At 36.3% G+C, this 21326-nt stretch overlaps 1 protein-coding gene and 1 long non-coding RNA gene across 2 annotated transcripts in view; one reads left to right on the plus strand and one right to left on the minus strand.

Annotated features, from left to right (window-relative positions):
• The window catches only part of LOC132529898 (uncharacterized), a 138770-nt gene that overhangs the window by 87416 nt on the left and 30028 nt on the right, over positions 1 to 21326 (plus strand). The window lies entirely within an intron of this gene.
• Positions 1 to 21326, minus strand: part of LRRC9 (leucine rich repeat containing 9) — a 99650-nt gene that overhangs the window by 56337 nt on the left and 21987 nt on the right. Inside the window, exons 10-15 of the mRNA XM_060166976.1 lie at positions 14047 to 14223; positions 13599 to 13716; positions 9900 to 10032; positions 7670 to 7792; positions 6938 to 7053; positions 1948 to 2160 (exon numbers count right to left, since the gene is read on the minus strand). Of these exons, the coding sequence (XP_060022959.1) occupies positions 1948 to 2160; positions 6938 to 7053; positions 7670 to 7792; positions 9900 to 10032; positions 13599 to 13716; positions 14047 to 14223 (880 nt within the window). The remainder of the gene's footprint in view (positions 1 to 1947; positions 2161 to 6937; positions 7054 to 7669; positions 7793 to 9899; positions 10033 to 13598; positions 13717 to 14046; positions 14224 to 21326) is intronic.

A 21326-nucleotide genomic window follows, 5' to 3' on the forward strand; every position in this document is an offset into this window, starting at 1 on the left:
CAGAATTTTTATCTGTACCTTAGCTTTCAGTGCATGCATAGAAAGATAGCGTCATGTAAGAATAATTTGTCTTCTTAAGTATTCTTATCAATTTATCAGTTAATATCAATTTGTTTACTACTTCTGCAGGTTCAAGTAAACAACCCACTTTCTTTGTTAAGAACCACTCAAGACATTCTGTTTTAAAACAAGTAACTAATGAGTATCTCATGTGTGCTAGGTATTGTGCTAGATAATGGCAGAGTTGATGCTAGTCCACTCAGTGTTTATGAGTAAATTAGAAAAAGGCATCCTTACCTCAAGATGCCTTTATTTTCCAGCTTTTAGAAAATTGTTACAATAGGCTGATTTTGTTAGTAAAAGAAATTTTACCAACAGTCATCAAAAAATTGTTGTAGTAAATATACTACTCTTATTTGAAAGTTGCCCCTTAGGTGTGGCCCTTTTGTTCAATGTACACTGTACAATCTTATATTTTTGCCCTCATGCTGGGAATATAAATGACTAAGAACAGCCTAATCTCTGCCCTTGTGGAATTTATAGTTTAGGAAGGCATATGACAAAGGAATCTTACTTAGATTCTTAACTAGACCTAGAGGTAAGAGGATTTAATGCTAAAGTATAGATCAAAAATATGTGTGGGAGTTAACTAGGAGAAACGGGGTCAGGGGAGAACATTCCATGCAGGAGTACAGTGCAGGAGTACAGTACAAGTGCAGAGGCTCTGTGTGGCCTGCAAACAGGGTACATTAAAAAACAAGAAGGAGGCTGAGCACAGATTGCTAAAGGGAGGGTAATATGAGAAGAGTGTGGATAGACAGGCCAGGAACCAGGTCATGCAAAACCTTATAGGCCATATTAAGGACTCTGGTTTTATTTTTAAAACAATGGAAAATCATTTGAGCATTTCAAATAGGAGTAGTGAGGGGTGACAAATCAGACTTGCTATTTGAAAAGACTCCTCTCGCTTCAACATGGAGAATGGGTTGTGGCCTTAAAGCGGAAGCAGGACAAGGCCTCTTTTGCATAGCTCTAGTAGGCATGTACCTCCCCAGCCCCCAACACACAGACACACACACCTTGTATTGAGTTATAGTCAAGTTATATAGTGAATGGCATCCAAAGAGCACATTAACAGAATACAATGTGCATGGTGCCTCCTGGAGTTGTGTAGTAGCCCTATGGAAGTAGTCTAGGTCGGAGATAAAGGGAGTTTGGACAGAATGGTAGCAGATTTGAAATGGACAGATTGAGAGTCAAGATATAGAGGGAGGCTTAATATCTCAATAGAATTTCCTCAGTGTAAAGTAAGTTGCTTCAATAAGTTACTCAAAATCTGTTGATTAATTTTGTAAAGATAAAACTCCTGTATTCTATGTTGATTGGTCCTGGAAACTGTTTTGAAACTTACTATCTTAATCAGTTAAAGAGAGTTTATTTGTTATTCAGGAATGAAATTCCTTGCAAATTACAAGGCTACCTCTAGACCTCCACTGTCCTCTATGATAGCCCCTAGCCACGTGGGGCTATTGAGCACTTGAACTGTGAACTGAGATGTACTGTGAGTGTAAAATATGCTCCAGGTTTCAGAGACTTAGCATGAAACTATCTGTTAATGAATCTTCATATTGCCTGTATGTTGAAATGATAATATTCGGGATATATTGAGTTAACTATAATATATTATTAAAATTAATCTTACCTTTTAATTTTAAAAATCTTTAAAAATGTGGCTAATAGAAAATTCAAAATTACATATGTGGTTCATATTATATTACTACTGGACAACACTGATCAGTAGAAGAAAAGGGCTGGGCACTTTTAAGCATGCCTGGCATGGACAGCATGCTGCCTGGCATCATCAGATAGGTGGTTTAATATCTTTAGATTTCATGCGATAGATTCTGACCAAATTCAAGGTTCATGTCCCCAAATTTTAATACTCACCACAATATGACTGTAAATGCTAGTCTTGGCAAGGGAAAGTATTGTTTTATCATCCAAGCGAGTAAGTTTTGGTCTGGGCTTGATCCTGGGATCCATTTTTATAACTTCATCATCAAATTTCAAATCCTGGGACAATACTGCTCCTTCTGAATTTTTTTTGCTCTCTTCTAGGATAACATTGTTGAATGCAGAAAATAAAGAGTGAGCCTTGACCTAAAAAATTTATTAAAAATGTTGAAAATTTGGTTGCTGTATTTATCATTTTGAAAAAGAAATAGGCTATGTAGGAAAGATGAATTAACTTTTGTTCCTGTTATATAGTAATATCTATGATGAGTATCACATTAGGAAATCTATGAGAGTAGATTAAAACTGTGGGCTAAGAATGGGTGTGTCCTCCTGCTGAAAATTCCCTAAAACTAGCAAAAAACAAGTTAAAAATATTTTATAACAGTGGAGAGGGTACCAACGAAAGACTAAAAATTGTGAGATATAAATCAGAAGGGACTGAACTGACAGACAAATAGGAGCAGAAATGTAACCTGCAGCCAAAATATGCGCAGGAGATAACCACTTCAAAGAGCAGATCCCAAGAAACTTGACGTTCAGAGTGAACAAGTAAAATAGCAGGAGGATGCTCTAGGTAATTATCAGGCAACTAAGTAATTATCATAAGAACTGTGGATGAATGGGCAAAAACAACATGAACAAACAGAAATGGGTCTAGAAAAAACCAAAATGGTCCGTAAGAGAATTTTTTTTTACTTTTTCATTTTATATTTATTTATTTATTTTGGCTGCACCGGGTCCTAGTTGCAGCATGCGGGATCTTCATTGCGGCATGCGGGATTTTTAGTTGCGGCACACAAACTCTCAGTTGCAGCAGGCATGGGGGATCTAGTTCCCCAACCAGGGATCGAACCTGGGCCTCCTGTGTTGGGAGCATGGAGTCTTACTCACTGGACCACCAGGGAAGTCCCCATAAGAGAATTTTTTAAAATCTGGGAGAACAAAGCATCTATAAAAGAATAGGCTGCTACAGAAAAGAATAGGGTAAATGCTTTGAAGTCAAAGTAAAAACAATTAGTGAAATAGAAAACATTCAATAAACGTTCTGAGAAAGCAAATGGATATGACAGCAAATCAAATTAGCAAGTGGAAGCTAATATTGAGGACATCTTCCAGAGCACAGAATTTAAAAACAGAAATGTAAATACAAGAGAAAAAAAATTAAAATACATGCAGGATCAGTTCAGAATGTCCAATGTTTAACAAACAGAGGTTTCAGAGGGCTTAACAGAGAATGGAAGAGAAGAAATGATCAAGGAATTAAGAGAAAGAAACTTCCCAGAGGTGATGAAAGAACTGAATATTCCGATTAAAAGAGTTCATGAAGTGGCAAAGCAGAAGGATGATGGAGGTCTTTGCCGACATCACTGAAGTCAGTCACAACAGCCAGGGACTTGGCCTCACTACTTCTTGTTATTTCAGTTATTCTGTTTTCTGTTTGTTTGGATTTCTGTGTCTTTTGCTGAAAGCATATTTGACTGATACAATCCGCTTCATAACAATATAAAATATAAATGCCCAGAACTATACTTAACAAGAAATGTTTAAGACGTATATAAAGGAAAATGTTGGAGAGGACTTGAGTAAATGGAATAACTTATCATGTTCCTGGATGAGGGGCCCAATACTAGAAAGTAGTCAGTTTGCCCCAAATTAAATTTAAATTCAATACAATCACAATCAAATCCTAATAGGACTTTTAAATAGAACTTAACAAACTGTTTCTAAATTTTATTTGGAAAGGAAAATGTTCAAGAATAGCCAAGAATTAAAAAAATATATATAAGTGGGGACAGGGGAAGAGAATTTGCCCTATCACATATCAAAACATATCATCAGGTTGTAATAACCAAAATAATGTGGTAGGTGTCCAAGATTAGACAGAGAGATCAATGGAACAGAAATAGAAGGATCTATAAATAGACCACTTATATATGAAAATAATTTTAATGATAGCTAATATTTCAAAATAGATTAAAAAAGATGATGCTTGGTCCATTTTTAAGGATAAAATTATTTGACCTCCCCAACCTCACACAGAATAAAACAATTTCTAGATAGAATTAAAAAGCTAAAAGTTTTAGGTACTTCCCTGGTGGTCCAGTGGTAAAGAATCTGCCTTCCAGTGCAGGGGAAGTGGGTTTGATCCCTGGTCGGGGAACTAAGATCCCACATGCCGTGGGGCCAGCTAAGCCCGTGCACCACAACTACTGAGCCTGGACACCTCAACTAGAGAGCCACCTGCCACAACTACAGAGCCCATGCTCCCTGGAGCCCGCGCACCACAACTAGAGAAGAGAAAACCCGCACGCCACAACTAGAGAAGAGAAAACCTGCACACCACAACTAGAGAAGAGAAAACCCACACGCCACAACTAGTGAGAAGCCCGCACACCGCAACAAAAGAAGAGCCTGTGTGCCGCAACAAAAGATCCCACGTGCCTCAACGAAGATTCCGTGTACTGCAACTAAGACCCAACACAGCCAAAAAAAAAAAAGGCTAAAATTTTTAGAACAACCTATATTAGTATTGGAAGAAAATAAAGGAGAATATTTATATAAGCCTTATGAAGTGAGACATAAAATTCAGAATCCATAATGTAAAAGATGGAGAGATCTGATCTCTTAAAAATTAACTTGTAAATTACAAATGAAAATGACAAATACTTTTTTTGCTACAAATAAAATGAAAATACAAGTGACAGAAAACATTTGCATATATATAAAAGATAAAGGATTAACATCTAGAATGCATATAAAGATTTTTCCAATCAATATGAAAAAGATAGAGTCCAATAGAAAATGATCAAAGGATATAACAGGTGATTCATAAAACTGTAAATAATCTATAAGCACATGAAAGGATAAAATATCTTTTCTTTGGCCATAAGATATAAACAAAAAGATTGATAACACCTGTGTTGGTAAAGATGTAAAGAAACAAGCACTGTCACACACTGTTGGAAATTTACAAAATGGTTCAACTTCTGTAAAGAGTACTGGCAAAATCTATCAAAATTAAAACACATATATCCATATATCCTTTGACTAGCCAATTCTTCTACAAATATGTGCTGCAGAAAAACTTCCATATTTGTATGGAAGATGCATCTGCAATGATACTCACTGAAATATTGTTTTAAGTAGTAATAAAAGTGGAGACAACCTATGTTTCATCAACAGGGGAACAGTCATATAAATCAGAGTATTACTGAATAGTATGAAGTCACCAAAAGACTGAAGTATAGACCTATGTGTACTGAAGTGAAATTTGTCCAAAACATATTGTTAAAGGCAAAAAATTTACAGAATACTTAGAACTTGACTCTACTACGTAAAATGGTATATGTTGTCATATGTGTAAATGCACAGAAAAAAAGGTTGAAAGCAAACCCACAAAGCTATTAACAGTGGATGCCTTCAGGAAAGGGAGTGGTGGTGGGATTGAGGTGAAAGCAGATTTTCATGTTTATTCTATATTCTTTAATACAGTTTGAATCTTTTCCAGTGAGACTACAGTTATATATTACTCATGTAATATATTTGCATGATAAAATATTTAGGTGTCATAATGATTTGTTTTGAAAATTAAGTCCTTTAAAGAATAATCATATTATATTTATACATAGGCATACCTTGTTTTATTGTGTTTTGGTTTATTGCCATTTTTTACAAATTGAAGACATCAAGCAAGTCTATCGGTGCTATTTTTCCAACAGCCTTTGCTCACTTCATGTCTCTGTGTTACATTTGGTAATTCTCATAATATTTCAAACTTTTTCATTATTATTATATATGTTATGGTGATCTGTGATCTGTGATGTTACTCTTGTAATTGTTTTGGAGTGCCACAAACCATGCTCATATAAGATGGTGAACTTAATAAATGTTGTGTGTGTTCTGACTACTCCACTGACCAGCCATTTCCCTGTCTCTCTCCCACTCTTTGGGTCTCTCTATTACCTGAGACAAGACAGTCTTAAAATAAGGCCAGTTAGGGGCTTCCTACGTGGCGCAGTGGTTTGAGAGTCCGCCTGCCGATGCAGACGACACGGGTTCGTGCTCCGTTCCGCGAAGATCCCACATGCCGTGGAGCGGATGGGCCCGTGAGCCATGGCCGCTGAGCCTGTGCGTCCGGAAACTGAGCTCCGCAACGGGAGAGGCCACAGCAGTGCGGAGGCCTGCGTACCGCAAAAATAAATAAATGAATAAATAAGGCCAGTTAGTAAGCTTACAATGGCCTCTAAGTGTTCGCGTGAAAGGACGAGTCACATACCTCTCATTTTAAATCAAAAGCTAGAAATGACTAAGTCTAGTGAGGAGGCATGCTGAACGCTGAGATAGGCTGAGAGCTAGGCCGCCTGCTCCAAATAGTTAGCCAAGCTGTGGATGCAAAGGAAAAGTTCTTGAAGAAAATTAAAAGTACTATTCCAGTGAACACATGAATGATAAGAAAGTGAAACAGGCTTATTACTGATATGGCAAAATATTTAGTGCTCTGGACAGAAGATCAAACCAGCCACAACATTCCCTTAAGCCAAAGCCTAATCCAGACCAAGGCCCTAACTCTCTTCAATTCTATGAAGGCTGAGAGAGGTGAGGAAACTGCAGAAGAAAAGTTTGAAACTAGCAGAGGTTGGTTCAATGCGGTTCAAGGAAAGAAGCCGTCTCCATAACATAGAATGCTGGGGACGTGGGTTCGATCCCTGGTCGGGGAACGGAGATCCCACATGCCTGGGGCAACTAAGCCCACGTACCACAGCTACAGAGCCCTCGTGCCCGGAGCCCATGTGCCACACAGAGAGAAGCCTGTGTGCCACAACGAAAGATCCTGCATGCCTCAACGATGATTCCGCGTGCTGCAACTAAGACCCGCCACAGCCAAAAAAATAAAGAAAATTTTTAAAAAATGAATTCATACCACTGTAATATACTCAAATTCTACGATGTATTCAGGCAAAACAAGGTCATGATCAAAGACAAACCACTTGTACTGCCGAATGCTGCAATCACAGTTTCTTTGTCCCATGATAGAATCTAGGGTAAAATAAAAAACAAAAACAAGCAAAACAAACACTCTTCAAAATGATATTTAATATTTTTCACCCTTACATAGATTAATAAACAACAAACTCAGTAAGTTCCAAATATTATGTCATTGAGGTTTTTTTCTCTTATATCTTCCCACCACTGTAGACAATTTCTTAATTCTATAAATACTAGTCACCCTTTCACTACACAGACTAGTAGGGTTTAGTTATATTCATCTCCTTTCCCTTTTCATACTTTTTCACTTTTCTATTCAATGTTTAGCCATATAGTTTTTGACAAATATATTACTTTTTTGTTGTTAAAAGTTGGGTAGGTTCTATTTTTTGAAATACATATAATATATTATACATATATATATATATCTGTGTATATAAAACATAAAACAAACTTTTACAAAATAAAATATCTACACGCACACATATATAAATGTCACTGAAATAGGAAATAGAAATATAGAAGTTCATTAGTAGCTAGGAACAGGTTTTTATAAAAAAGTTAATAAGTTTTGTTAGGTAGAGGTTAAACTGTAAGCATCTGTATTAAATGAAAACATTTTGTATTCAGAAAGATGAAAAAAGATTTATCTTCATCGCAGACATACTTAGTGAATATTTTCGAGGACTGAATACTGAATTAATCATTGGGTAGTTGGCTTGACTGATGGAGTCCTGATCATGAGCCTGAACACTCTGGCCAAGGAAAACCTTTGTAATCAGGAGGATGCCTAGTGTGAAAAAACAAAATGTTTTAACACTAATTCATTTGAATAATTTTCCCATATCATCTTCCTTATTGGCCCCAGACTTGACTGTATATTTTGTAAAGGTAGAGATCCTGGCTATCTTGTCTGCCACCGTAAAGCACACAGCACACTGCTTGATCCAAAATAGAAGCTCAATAAATATTTGTTGCATAAATAAAATGTTTATAAAAGAGAATTCCTGTGATTATATCAAGCAAAGCTTTACAGAGAAGGAAGAAGGAAAGAAGACAATATTTATCAATATTTTTATGAATTAATTTAAGAAACTTGTTGTTCTTGTTAACTGGGTAAAAATTCATCTCTGTATCATCAGCACATAGCTTAGATCATAAGAGGCACTCAATATATGTCTACTGAATGGATGCACATTTCTCTTCCCTTTAGCTATTAAGGAACCTTGAAATTCACTAAATCCTAAGGATCTCTAGGAGTCACTGAATCCTATGAAACAACTTCTAATTACTATGCATAAAGTATTCAGATGACTTTTTAAAACTATGTACAAGTTATGAAATGTAAATTGGGAGAACCTAATTGTTTTAGAAAGAATATTCCAGAAGGATCAAGAAAAACATCATGGATATTTCTTTTTATTTTAAAGATTTTTTTTGATGTGGACTATTGTTAAAGTCTTTATTGAATTTGTTACAATATTGCTTCTGTTTTATGCTTTGGTTTGTTGGCCACAAGGCATGTGGGATCTCAGCTCCCCAGCCAGGGATGGAACCAGCACCCTCTGCAATGGAAGGTGAAGTATTAACAACTGGACTGCCAGGGAAGTCCCTATAATGGATATTTCTTAAATGAGAATGGAGAAGGATGAGAAAAAAAGCAAGTGGTTTTTTCAAATAGGAGTTCTTTCTAGATTCAGTAATCTGCTTAATTTTCTGATTATTATTAACTGAATGAAAGACTGCAAAACACACATAATTTAGTTCAGCATGCATCATCTTAACAGAGCTAGAGTCTGGAACCTAGAATATTACTTTTATAGAATTCAGTTAACCAAATTTCTGACTACCCAGTCCTTAGAAGGTTGAATAGTTGAGACCAAAGAATAGATGTCCCTTACTCCCTGACCTGATCAATTCTGTTTATTTTACATTCTTTGGTACTATGCATTAATACTTCATCTTTGTAGCTCTTATTATAATTGTAATTTTACATTTATTTGGATATTATTATTTGTAAGCACCATAACGGAGAAACTGTCTAGTCTGTATTGACTAAATCCCTATCACCAACCAAGTGCCTAATACCCAGTAAGCATTCAATAAATACTGGTGGAACTGAAGAATGAAAAGTGGAAGAGGGTGGGGCAAGAGAGGACATGATGAGCTGGTCTTTGTCTCCAGTCTGTGGGTACCTGGGAACCTCTCCCAGAAGTGTCCTACAAACTGACTCATGTACTTTTATTTACATATATTCAAGATGCAAATAAAGTACTAATAACTGTGACTAAATTAAAATACCAAACATTTATCTTCTATAAGGCAACTTTAAAGCAATCCACACACTTCACAATTTGTCTTTAGCCAACTTTAGATAGATATATAACCAGATTTTCTTATCATCTTATATTTTGATAATTAAGGACAAATAAGACCTGTCTTCCTGAGTGCTTTATATAATGATTATCATATAAATAGGCCAAGTTCTCTTTTCTCTTTCCTATGAATTTGGGGTTTGTATGGTGATTGTGTGTGTGTGTTTGTGTATAACATGTACATAAATATGTTAAGTTTATTTTTAGGACACAACTTAATGAACAAAAGCAGATTATGAAAAGTGTTTATTTCATATAAGATGGATTAAATATGATTAACGAATGAGTCTCATCCTATTGATGTTGCTGATAATAATCACTCAGTAAATATTTGTTGACAACCTGACTAAAGTAGTAATAATCAGAAAGTCATGTATCACTACACTGGTAAACACTAAATAAAATGGGTTTCAGAAAACCTCCCAGGTTGATAAAACCAAGTATCAAAAATATTATGCAAATAATTAATGAATTTGAATACTTAGAACTTAAAAGTTCAGAAACACTGCATACTTGTATTACCATGTCTGAAGAGCTCATGCTCAAGAGAGTTTTTCTTCTCATTCTTGTACTTTTGCTGTAGAAATTCAATTCTGGGACACTCACATATACTTAGGCTGTTAGCAAGAATAACAGCTTCTTTTCTGAGAGGCAGCTGTAAAGAAAAAACAAAGTATGAGTATTTTTACAAGATTGACAATACTTCAACTTTAGTAAGATGGTTTATCATTTTATGTTTATGTGTCTGTACAAGGAAACTGCAGGTCAGACTCACTGAAAAGAAGTAGATAACCTTCAGGTGCAACTTCATTCTATAAAACCATTTATATATTTTAAATTTATATGCAAATAGATTTATGAAAAGTAATACAGAACAACATTTGTTCCTGTAAAACCAGCCAGAGTCAAAACTGACCACTCTGTGTGGTGCAGGAGCTATAGTTTTGCACGTTTTCAAGGATACTCCACTAGCAACTGTGCAAATTCCAAAAAGAAAATTCTGTGGGAAATTACACTGAAGATTCTTATTTAAATAAATAAAAGTCTAATAATTGGTCTAATAATCTACATTATTTTCCAAATACATCTCATTGTGCTAATGCATGGAAATTTTAGTTTGCATTGTGATTAGAGTTACTTCTTTAAAAGTGTTTTATCAGAAATATTCATATTACTTGCTGTGAAAGCAGCTCTCAAACAAACAAAAATCTCTATTTTTAACAGTAAAAAAAAAAAAACCTAAGACAGTTTATATGATCTATCCAAGGACTGAAGCAGAAATTGGCAAAGTCATGACTTGGACTCAGGTCTACTCCTCCTTGTCACTTCTTGGAGTTTTGAAATTATTACTAGCTTAATATTAGTAGCCAAATTATCTAAAATATATCTTTTATATAAATGCTGAATTGCCTATTTTCTTATTGAAACCTGTTATTCAAAGAGATTTAGAAAAATAAATACTAAAATGTGGCTCATCTGATCACAAATTCCACATTCTAGTAATTATAATCTCAGATTTCCCATGAACATCACTAAATATCCATTAGATAGAGGCTATGTGCATGGCTCTCTGCCTGGACCAGACACTGCCACACTAAGCCAAATCCTCCTTCTCAGCTGCTTACACAGCATATCTTTTTAATCAGATCCCGTCTCTTAAATGATGCAGAACATAAATATCAATCTTTACTCATTGTGTGCACAACATAACATAGAAATTTAGCTTATCTGAGCTTTGTGCTACCCAGTGATTTTTCTAGCCAATTATCTTGCCCCATTTCTAAGATCTTAACAATGAGAGTAATTGATGGTGTGTGGAGAAAGAAGGGCAGAATAGTAAACTTTAACCTTCTGGTATTTTCTTGTTTAGAGGCAAGACGGGGAAAGAAAAGGAAACAAAGATGGGACAATCAGAAAAATGTGAGGATAACAATAGTGTATGGATGCTAAAGGAGAGTTTCAAAATGGAAAGAGCAATCAAAAGTATCAAATGTTTTAGCAATAACCTGCCTCCTTAGCACAGAAGGCTGCGTGTCAGTCTCATAATCAAATGTTTCAGCAATAATGGTGAATTTAATAAAAAATTTTCTATGTGCCAGAAACTGGTCTAAGAACGTTTTTGGTAAATTTTAATAATATATTTTAAATCTAATATTTTGCAAATATTATCATTTTAATATGTAATCAATATAAGAAATTATAGTCTTTTTTTCTGTACTAAGTCTTCAAAAACTGGTATTATACGTCTTAAACTTTTAGCACACCTTAATTCTGACCAGTCACATTTCAAATGCTCAGTAGTCACATGTGGGTGGTGCCTACTATATTGGACAGAGCAGTGTAGAGCACTGCTGGAAGGATTAGAGATATTGTATCTCCTTTAGGAGATGCAGGGGATAAAGTGCTAGCACAGTGTCTGGCAGGCAGAAAACACACAGAAATAGCCCCATCCTTCCTCTACCCTTTGTGCCCATGATGGTTCAGAATTCTCTGATATGACCCTGAGCACTTCACTCACCTTCCTCAATTCTTCATCTCCTTCCTACTTCTCTTCCAGAAAGTACAGTGAGGGCACTCTCACTATACCACCCTGCTGAAGCTACCATCATCTCTGGCCTGAGCTGCTGTAGGACCTCCCCCGTATAGTGGCCCTGTCATTGCTTCTACTCCCTCCAATTTATTCTCCACCAAGAGGTTGGAAAGCTTTATTGTGATTTTTTTTTTATTGTGGTAAAAAAAACACATAAGGTTAAAAGCTACCATTTTAACCATTTTAAAGTGTACAATTCATTGGCATTAAGTACATTCACGATGTTGTACAACCATCACCACTATCCATTTCCAGAACGTCATCCCAAATTGAACCTGTATACTCATTAAACAATAACTCTCTGTCCCTCTATCCTCCCCATCCCCTGGTAACCTCTATTCTACTTTCTGTCTCTACCAATTTGCCTATTCTAGATATCTTATGTAAGTGGAATCGTACAGTATTTGTCCCTTTGTGTCTGGCTTCTTTTATTTAACATAATGTTTTCAAGGTTCATCCATGTTGTAGCATGTATCAGAATTTGATTTCTTCTTATGACTGAATAATATTCTCTTGTATGTATATACCACATTTTATTTATCCATTCATCAGTTAATGGACATTTGGGTTGCTCCTACTTTTTGGCTATTGTGAATAATGATGCTATGAACAAGTATCCAAGAACCTTTTTGCACATATCTCACTAAATCCTAACCATTCTGTTAAGAAGATACTATTATTATCTTCACTTTACAGAATGGATGAAACAGGCACAGAGAGGTGAAGTCACCCAGCTGGTGAGTAGGAAAGCCAGGATTCAAATACAGCAATACTTTGATTTTATGCGTGCCATGATGAGAAAAGGATTAGGAAACACTGCTCTATACCAGTGTGCTACGGCTGCCTCGTCAAATGGGTGGAGGACCGAGAAAGGTTGATTGGATATTTTGGAGCTCAGGAGTGACCAAGGATAAAGCAATATCAGTATCAAGGTGGGGAAAATGAAGTAGAGAATAAAGAAATGGTGGCAGTAAAAGTAAAGAGAAAAATAGGATGATAGAAAGCACAGCAGTGTTAACTGAATGAATTTTTTCAAGATGGAGAAGACCTCGATGAGTTTAAAACGGATTAAAGAAGTGGATTTCAAAATCATCCACAAAAGGATCACAATATAAAATATAAGATGCCTAGAAAGATTAAATAGATAATAATGAAGATAAAGTAATTCATGATTCAACCAACTGTAGATTGAAAATATTTTTAAAAAAGAATTCTGGAAAGTTCCAAAAAGCAAAACTTGAATTTGCCCTGCTTCCACAACTATTTACATAGAATTTACATTGTACTTACAACTATTTACACAGCATTTACATTGTATTAGGTATTACAAGTAATCTAGAGATGATTTAAAGTATACAAAAGGATGTGAATAGGTTACATGCCAATAGTATGCCATTTCATATAAGGGACTTGAGCATCCTTGGATTTCGGTATTTGTGGGAGGTCCTGGAACCAATCCCCCTGGGATACTGAGGAATTGTACTTTCCATGATAGCACTAAGCTTTTTTGTGAAACAGTGTAAGTTTGCTCTAACATGAATGAAAGCATTGAGAATCAAACCACGCTTAATCAGTGGCAAAGTTTTATTCATTAGGAAGAAAGCATTATTCTGAATGACATTTTATGTTACCTTGCTCGTTTCACTGTCTTTGAATCCTTTTTCAAGTATTTGTAGCAGATGCTTTTTCTTCACTGTAACTTCAGGATCAAAAACATAAAAAAGGCATTCCAGCATCTGTCGATAGCTCCTTAAGAATAATTAAGACAAAAAAAGTTTTAGAATTGATTTCAGAAAAGCCTAGCTGTAGATAAGTGACCATATGCCTTGCCCAGGATATTTCCCATTTACGCTGGATGTTCCAGTGTCATTATTAAACTTGCACTCCTCCTCAGTCTCAAAAAGAGCTCCAATGTGGATAAACTATGAGGTCATCCTAGTCAAGGAAGATGCATGAAAAGGAACTATTTACTGACAAGGATATTTTCAACATTGTAAACTTTTAAAACAGAAAGACTTTCTTTTACAAAATAAAATCAGACTGTTGTAAAAATGTTCCTTATGGAAGTTAACTTCTTACTCTGAATCATGCATATCTTCATTGTCCAAAAACTTTTGGAATTTCTCTTCAAATTTTAGTCTCAGAATACGGTTGTTAACCTTGATGACACGTTTTACTTTCACTCCTGTAATACCATACGTTCTGAAGTCCCATGTACAAAAACGTGATAGAATTAATTCATAGCAGGAATTAAACCTATATGGGAATACAAAATATATGCAAAGAAAAGAGATTTTCCTTAAAATGTTGAGAACACAAAGTTACATATGAAAAAAGTAATAGCTAATATATTTTTTTTTTTTTTGCTAAAGATAAATGGTCATATAGTATAGCTCTGATTTGGTTCTTATTCAATCAGTAAAAGAGGCGCTAAACTTTGAAACATAAAATAATAGTTCTTTCATTAATTATTATATATTTGTTCTGACTAAAAGATATGGAGCAATCCTCCTTTATTGAAACACTTCATTTTTTGGCTTCAGTAAAACTACATGCTTCTGGCTTTCATCTTACTGGCTGCTCTTTCATGTTTTTCTTTGCTGCTTCTCTTTCCTCTGACAGACTTCTAAATGTTGGATTGCCCCAGCAATCAGTCTTTGGCTCTCCTCTTGTTTCCATAAACTCTATCCCTAGGTGATTTCACCTGGTCCTTTGGGAATACATATTTTAAATATATTATTTATATATATATATAAATACATATACATATATATTTATTATACTAGTAAATTCCAACATTTTATTTTCAGGCTTTACCCTTACCCCACTTAGCTGGATATACCTACTCTTGAACATCCAACTACCTGCTTGCTGTGTTCACTTGTATATGTAATAGGCCTCTCAAATTTAACTCACCCAACACACCTGCCTTTAAACCTGCTCCTCCTGAGTGTTTTCCACCTCAGTATATGGCAACATCACCTAACTGGTAGCTTAGGTTAAAATCCCAGGAATAAACCTTGCCTCCTCTCTTCCTCACCAATATCCAAGTCTTCAGCAAGTCTGTTTGATTCTACATCTAAAATACATCCTGAATATGACCCTATTTAATCATTACCGCTGCTATTTTCCTAGTTAAAATCACCATCATCTCTTAGTTGGGCTATTGCAATAACTTCATAGCTAGGGATATAGAAGTGAAAGAGGCAGGGTCCCTGCTCTCATGGACCCTATCTTCCAAGGGAGTTGGACAAAAAAATAAACAAGACATAAAAAAAATCTAAACTGGTAAGTACTCTGAAGAAAGAGAGGCTTGGGGTAAGAGAGGCTTGGAGAGGCAGGGGCTACTTAAGACAAGTCTTGGGTAAGACGTTCAGAGAAGATATTTGAGCTAAAAATTGAAGGAGAAGTAGGGGCCTGCTGTGTGAAGATCTCAGGAAAATGTACACAATGCTCATTTGCTCTCTGCTGCCCTTGCCTGGCCACACTCACAGTAATAATTCTGGCACTGTCTTAAAGTAGCACAGAATTTAGATTAATTTGAAATTTAAGGGGGGGGTCAACTGTATGGTGACAGATGAAACTAAATATTTGGTGGTGAGCACACTGTAATGTATACAAAAGTAGAAGTATAATGTTGTACACATGAAACATATAATGTTATAAACCAATGTTACCTTAATGAAAAGAAGTAAAAATAAAAAATAAATTTGAAAAAAATGGATCAGTTTGAAAAGGAAGTTAAGTGCTCCTATATGGGGTACATCTGCCTTTGAATGAGATGACTGGTCCTCACTGGGATAATCAACCAGGGCCTGAGCGTGGGTGTGGGCTAAGATCACAAAGGTAAGCTTCCTGATGGGGTGTCTCTTCCTAAGACTAACATCTGAGCTCCTAATTTAGAGCATTCGCCTTTCTCACTAGCAAAGACTGAACCAGTGCAGCTAGGAACTGCCCAGTTACTCTTCCCCAAGAGTTGAAAAGTGAGCTGCCCAAACCAAACTAATCCCAGAGGAGCTCGCAGTCTGGTAAAGGAGACAGAAATAGTGCTGCAATCCAGCATAATGCTAACTAGTTCAGAGGTCCGGCTAAACAACCAGATCATCATGTGCAGTGGGAAACCTACAGTGTCATGTATAGGGGGATCATTTCCTGGGTGGGCCTAAATTAGTCCAAGTCACCCCTAAACAACATGTCCTGGAACCACTGAAACTCATTATTACTTGCACTCTAATTGTTATTATTATCATTATTATTGTGCTCTGATAGAAACTAGTGCTATAGGCGTTTTATGTAGATAAGGTTTTTGTTATAAAGTAACAAAAGGGTAATCGAGAATTGCCCTTGAGAGTAATCGAGAATAGATGGAAGTGATGAATGGACAGTTCCCAGCTTCTAGCCTGGTCTCCCAGGAATGCAAGAACCAGGAATGGCACAGGAAACTCCAAGTAGTATGATCCTTTCATAGAGCTTTTCTTTGGGAATTAAGCAGCTGATCCCTTCCTCATATGGAATTCCTAGAGCCCTGGAGATACAGAACCCTGGTGCTGAGAGGACAAGGGCTCTGTGCTACCTGGGGTCACAGAAGTAAAGCAATTCATTCAATCACCTGGCCACACCGTGGATGAGAAAACATCATTCAGAGGCTGCAATACTGCTGGAGGAGGGAGAACAGACCTATGCTGATAGAGAAGTACTGAGACTTACAATATTATCAGTACGTCATGGAGGATGATAACTTCTCACAGCATTGTTGAATATGTGCTACATGCAACTGGGGAGCATGTCATTACTGGTCTGATGTATACACATTTTAGTCTGAACCTGAAATAATGACTCTGTAGGACTTTGTATAAAATAATATTGAAATCTGCTACACCTTTCTTTCAGTCTGATAGATTTAAGGGCAAAATTGAAACTACCCAGCCCAGCCTGCAAGACCCTTAATGATCAGGCCCTTGTCATGTGGAACTACTGAGTTCTCCAAACATATTATACTATTTCCACACCCTTTCACATGCTGTTTCCTCTGCCTGCAAAGTCCTTCCTCTAATTCTTCGTATAGTTAACTTCTATCAGTCCTTCAAAACTCAGATCAAAGCATCTCCCTCAAGTGTCCCCACTTCCACAATACTTTCTGTAACTTGCCACTCTGCTTTGATCTTCACATAGCTGCCCTCTCCTACATCCTCCATGTGTACAATGAATCCCTATTTCATTAACATAGTCTTCTACAGCAGATTGTAGGCTTGATTAGAGAGGGAACTATATCTTATTTGACTTTTATCACTAGCACCTAGCATAGAATGTGACTTATGGTAGAAGCTCAGTGGATGAATGCTGAGCAAGTGAACAAAGTAGAAAAGACTCAAAGATTAAAAAGATGCAGTCTCTATCTTCACTGAGTTTATAAACCAATAAAGTGAAGAAGTAATGGATAAGTACAAGCAAAATTATAATAGAGTATAAGATAGGAGAGATAAAACTCAGTGCTATGAAGATTCAAAAAGAAGAAGAAATGACTATAGCTGATGGAGATGACAAGAAAATTCCTCACAAAGGAATGGCTTTTGATGTCATCCTTGAAGATAAAGTAAGTTTTGACAGGCAATGATAGAGCCAGGGCCTGGGATGCGAGGCATTCTGGGTGAAGGAAGTAGAACAAAGAAAACCACTTATGTGATGGTGTACCAGATATATTCCAAGAGCAGTGAGGCATGAACAGTTCAGCTGACTCTGAAAGGGTTTGAAAAGGGGTTAGGGTAGTTTGGAGACTATACAGTGAAGGACACTGAATGTCAGTGTGAAGAGTTAGAATGTAATTTGGAAGATAACAGGTTGCTACAGGAGGCTTTTGTTTTGTTTTTAACAGAGTGCTCTTGGCATAGGCAGGGACCAGCTATATGTAGCAATAGTCTAAGAGGAAGGTTATGATGGCCCATGTGCAGGAGATTTTGGTTACAAAGAGGGAGAGAACGAATGCAAGAGACATTATGGAGAGAACCTGTGGGTCTTAGGCTGATTGGATATGGAGATGGAGGAAGAGAATGGAGTCAAGAATGGCTTCAGTGTTTGTTGTGCCTCTATGACTAAGAGGGTGGTAGTGCTACAAACAGGAATGGAGGAGTCAGAAGGAAGGGGTGGTTTGTGGGCAGGAAGAGGAAAACAAAAGCAAAAAGATTAAGAACTAAATAGTTTTACATCACCTTGTCTAATCCTAACAGTAACCTTTTGTGATAGTTTTTTATTTTCTCATTTTACAGATGACATTCAGATGAGTTAAATAACTGTTTTAAGACTATGCAGATAGAGTTTGAACCTAGGCTTTCTGACTCTAACCCCACTGTCTATTTTTTAGTTTACAGCCGAGTTCCCTTTTAAATGTGTTGAGTTTGCCTTGCCAGTTGGACATTCGGCTAGAAATGTCTAATAGGTAGAAATTCAGGACTGGGGTAAAGGAGAGAGATTGTAACTTTAAGTAATTTTTGAAAGTGCAGGAGTAGAAGAGACTGTCAAGGGAGAGTGTAAAAAGAAAATAGGAAATGTCTAACTACAAGAAAAAAAAAAGAGAGAGAGAGGTGAAGTTACACGGAAGGAATGGCTAAAAGCAACAAGATCTGCAGAGGTTAGGAGAGTGAGGGCCCCTCATGTCACTGGGTGCCCCTACTCATTCAGTAAGACCTGAATGTGTGAGCATCCACAGTGGTGATATACACATTGACTAAGATATTCAGTTACACAGAGAGATGCCTACAAACGTTCTTAATATACAAATGATGCACCCATTTAGCAAATGTAGAATGCACATGGTTTTAAATGGCTGAAGCATAATATAATCTATTAAAATCACTTCAAAATCCTAAACAAGCATTTAATAAATACTGTTAACTGACTTGCTGACTTAAACCATATCAAAAACAAATATAAAACAGTATAAAACAAAAAGTCTGAGTTTCTGTAGCTCCCTAAAACAGTACAGCCTGAAATGTTTATATATAAAAAGTTAGATTAATTACTGAAAGTTATTTTATAGACAAAAGTGAACCTACTAAGTGAATATCTATATATTGATATAGAGACTTCAATTAGTTATCTATTGAGTTATGAATCCAGCCAGCCCTATGCTAGATGTAATGACTTATAAGGCACATCCTATCTGTCCCCAAGGATCTCACAGAGTCACTTATATATTGTTTTGTGGTACTTTGAAGTTATTTCTTTAAATTGTAAATGCCATGCATGTATCTATAACCAGGTTAAAAAAGCTTCTCAAGCACAAGGACAGCATCTTTGATGCATTGGAGTCCCCATCTGATAAATGTTGATAAATGTTGTCTGTTGTCAATAGATATAACTCAGTTGGCAATACAGAGGTAAATAATATGATCTATAATGAAAATGCTGTAGTGGCAACAATCTACTCAACAGACAAGTCTCTGTAAAATCAGGACTTTTTTAAACTGAAAAATAAAGCTCTTCAATTTCAAAAAAGAAATGAAGCTAAGAAATTTTTTTTTTTTTTTTTTTTTTGCGGTACGTGGGCCTCTCACTGTTGTGGCCTCTCCCGTTGCGGAGCACAGGCTCCGGACGCGCAGGCTCAGCGGCCATGGCTCACGGGCCTAGCTGCTCCGCGGCATGTGGGATCTTCCTGGACCGGGGCACGAACCCGCGTCCCCTGCATCGGCAGGCGGACTCTCAACCACTGCACCACCAGGGAAGCCCACTAAGAAATTTTTAACAATATACAATTAGAAATCTGCAATGCTCTTTTACTATAAACATAGGCTTTTCTGAGAGAAAACCTTTATGTTTTAGTTCTAGCTCTATTCCAGTACTTTTTATTTAAATGCTAAATATTGGCCTTAAAAATATTAAAGAAAAGTCAGTGTTTAAATTATAAAATGACTAGATATGTACCACACAGAGCAATTTAAAGCACTTTAATAGTTATTTCCTAATATACATAAACGATCAGAGCTAAGGTAGCCAAGCTTGTAGTATGCTAAAAGTAACAAACAGTCCTTGAAATTCTGCCAACATGTATTTGATTTTCTCCTTAAAATGGATCAAGGTTATTTTTATTAAAACCAAGTAAACAATTATTAATGCTTATTAAAATCCACCAAAGCTATCTAAATTACTATCAGGCTGACACGGTTACCTAAATGGCTTTTTAGTTATTTTGCTTTTACATAGTTTTTTTCACTAATGTACTTGTTTTATAAAGAGCTTACTTTGTGATAAGTTAAAAAGAAACAAATAATAAAAAGCAATTCTGTTTAGGTTAAGTGAATACAAATAAAAGACTGAAGAATTATGCATACATCCTGCAGAGAGACACCATTCAATTCTTAACACTTGAAAAATCAAGGCCTCTACTTGTTTACATGGGGACTGGGATGAATACCTTTTATATCTTTGTACATAAAAATCAAATATTGTGGTTAAGCAACAGTGATAACTGTTGGGCAAATGGATCTACTGATACAAAAGAAAGTATTTTAGAAGATCCCTTTGTCCCTTGGGCAGAGCGTCTTAGACTTTTCCACCAAAGTACCCCTAAGGCCCTTCAGAAGCTTTTACTCACAGAGGTGAGTTAGAGCCACATCTAATAGAATCAGGGGGCTTGGCTTAAAGTAATGGATAACAGTCACACATTTTTCTTTCTAAAAGGTTATTGTAAGTTTTGTAGTTTACTTCACAAAAATCGTGTTTGTTTCAACAGTGACAGTGAGTAAAACCATCCTCTGGGGTGATATATCAAGTCCATGCTATAGCTTTACATGTTTCCTTGTTCACGGGCTTCTCAATTTTGAGAAAGTGACTGCAGAAATATGAAAGTTATGATATTTTTGTGCCAAGGCTCTCTTTTTTTAGGATCATTTTTTGGGTTGTACCCTCTAGTTGAAGCAACACAACCACTTCCTTGTGTCTACCAGTAGGACTTGATTCTGAAGTGTGGATCCCTTTTTCCTGTTTCCATTTTGGGTGGCTTTGCCATTTTTGTCCAAATGGGCTTTTCACCCGAATTCCTGGTTTTTAAGCGTCTGCCTTATTTTAACTCATAAGTCTATGTGCACCCTGACTCTATCTAGCTCTAGACAACTGGTTTCACTTTGATCATGGACCCCCAGGAAATTTACTAGGCAGCCTCCTCCAGTATTTGCAACTTGCTGTTGCCAATCCTGCTTTGCCACTCCTTCCCTATTCTAGCCTCTCACCCAGTATTCAGAATCCAGGGCTATATTCAGTCCAGAAATAAACCGTATAAACATACATAAAATTAATTCGTGACCATAAGCTTTTCTAAATTATATTCTGCTCTTGGGCTAAGGAAAATTAAGTAAAGAGCAAAGAAA

Source organism: Lagenorhynchus albirostris, chromosome 1, assembly GCF_949774975.1.
Source record: "Lagenorhynchus albirostris chromosome 1, mLagAlb1.1, whole genome shotgun sequence".
In the NCBI taxonomy this organism is placed as follows: Eukaryota; Metazoa; Chordata; class Mammalia; order Artiodactyla; family Delphinidae; genus Lagenorhynchus; species Lagenorhynchus albirostris.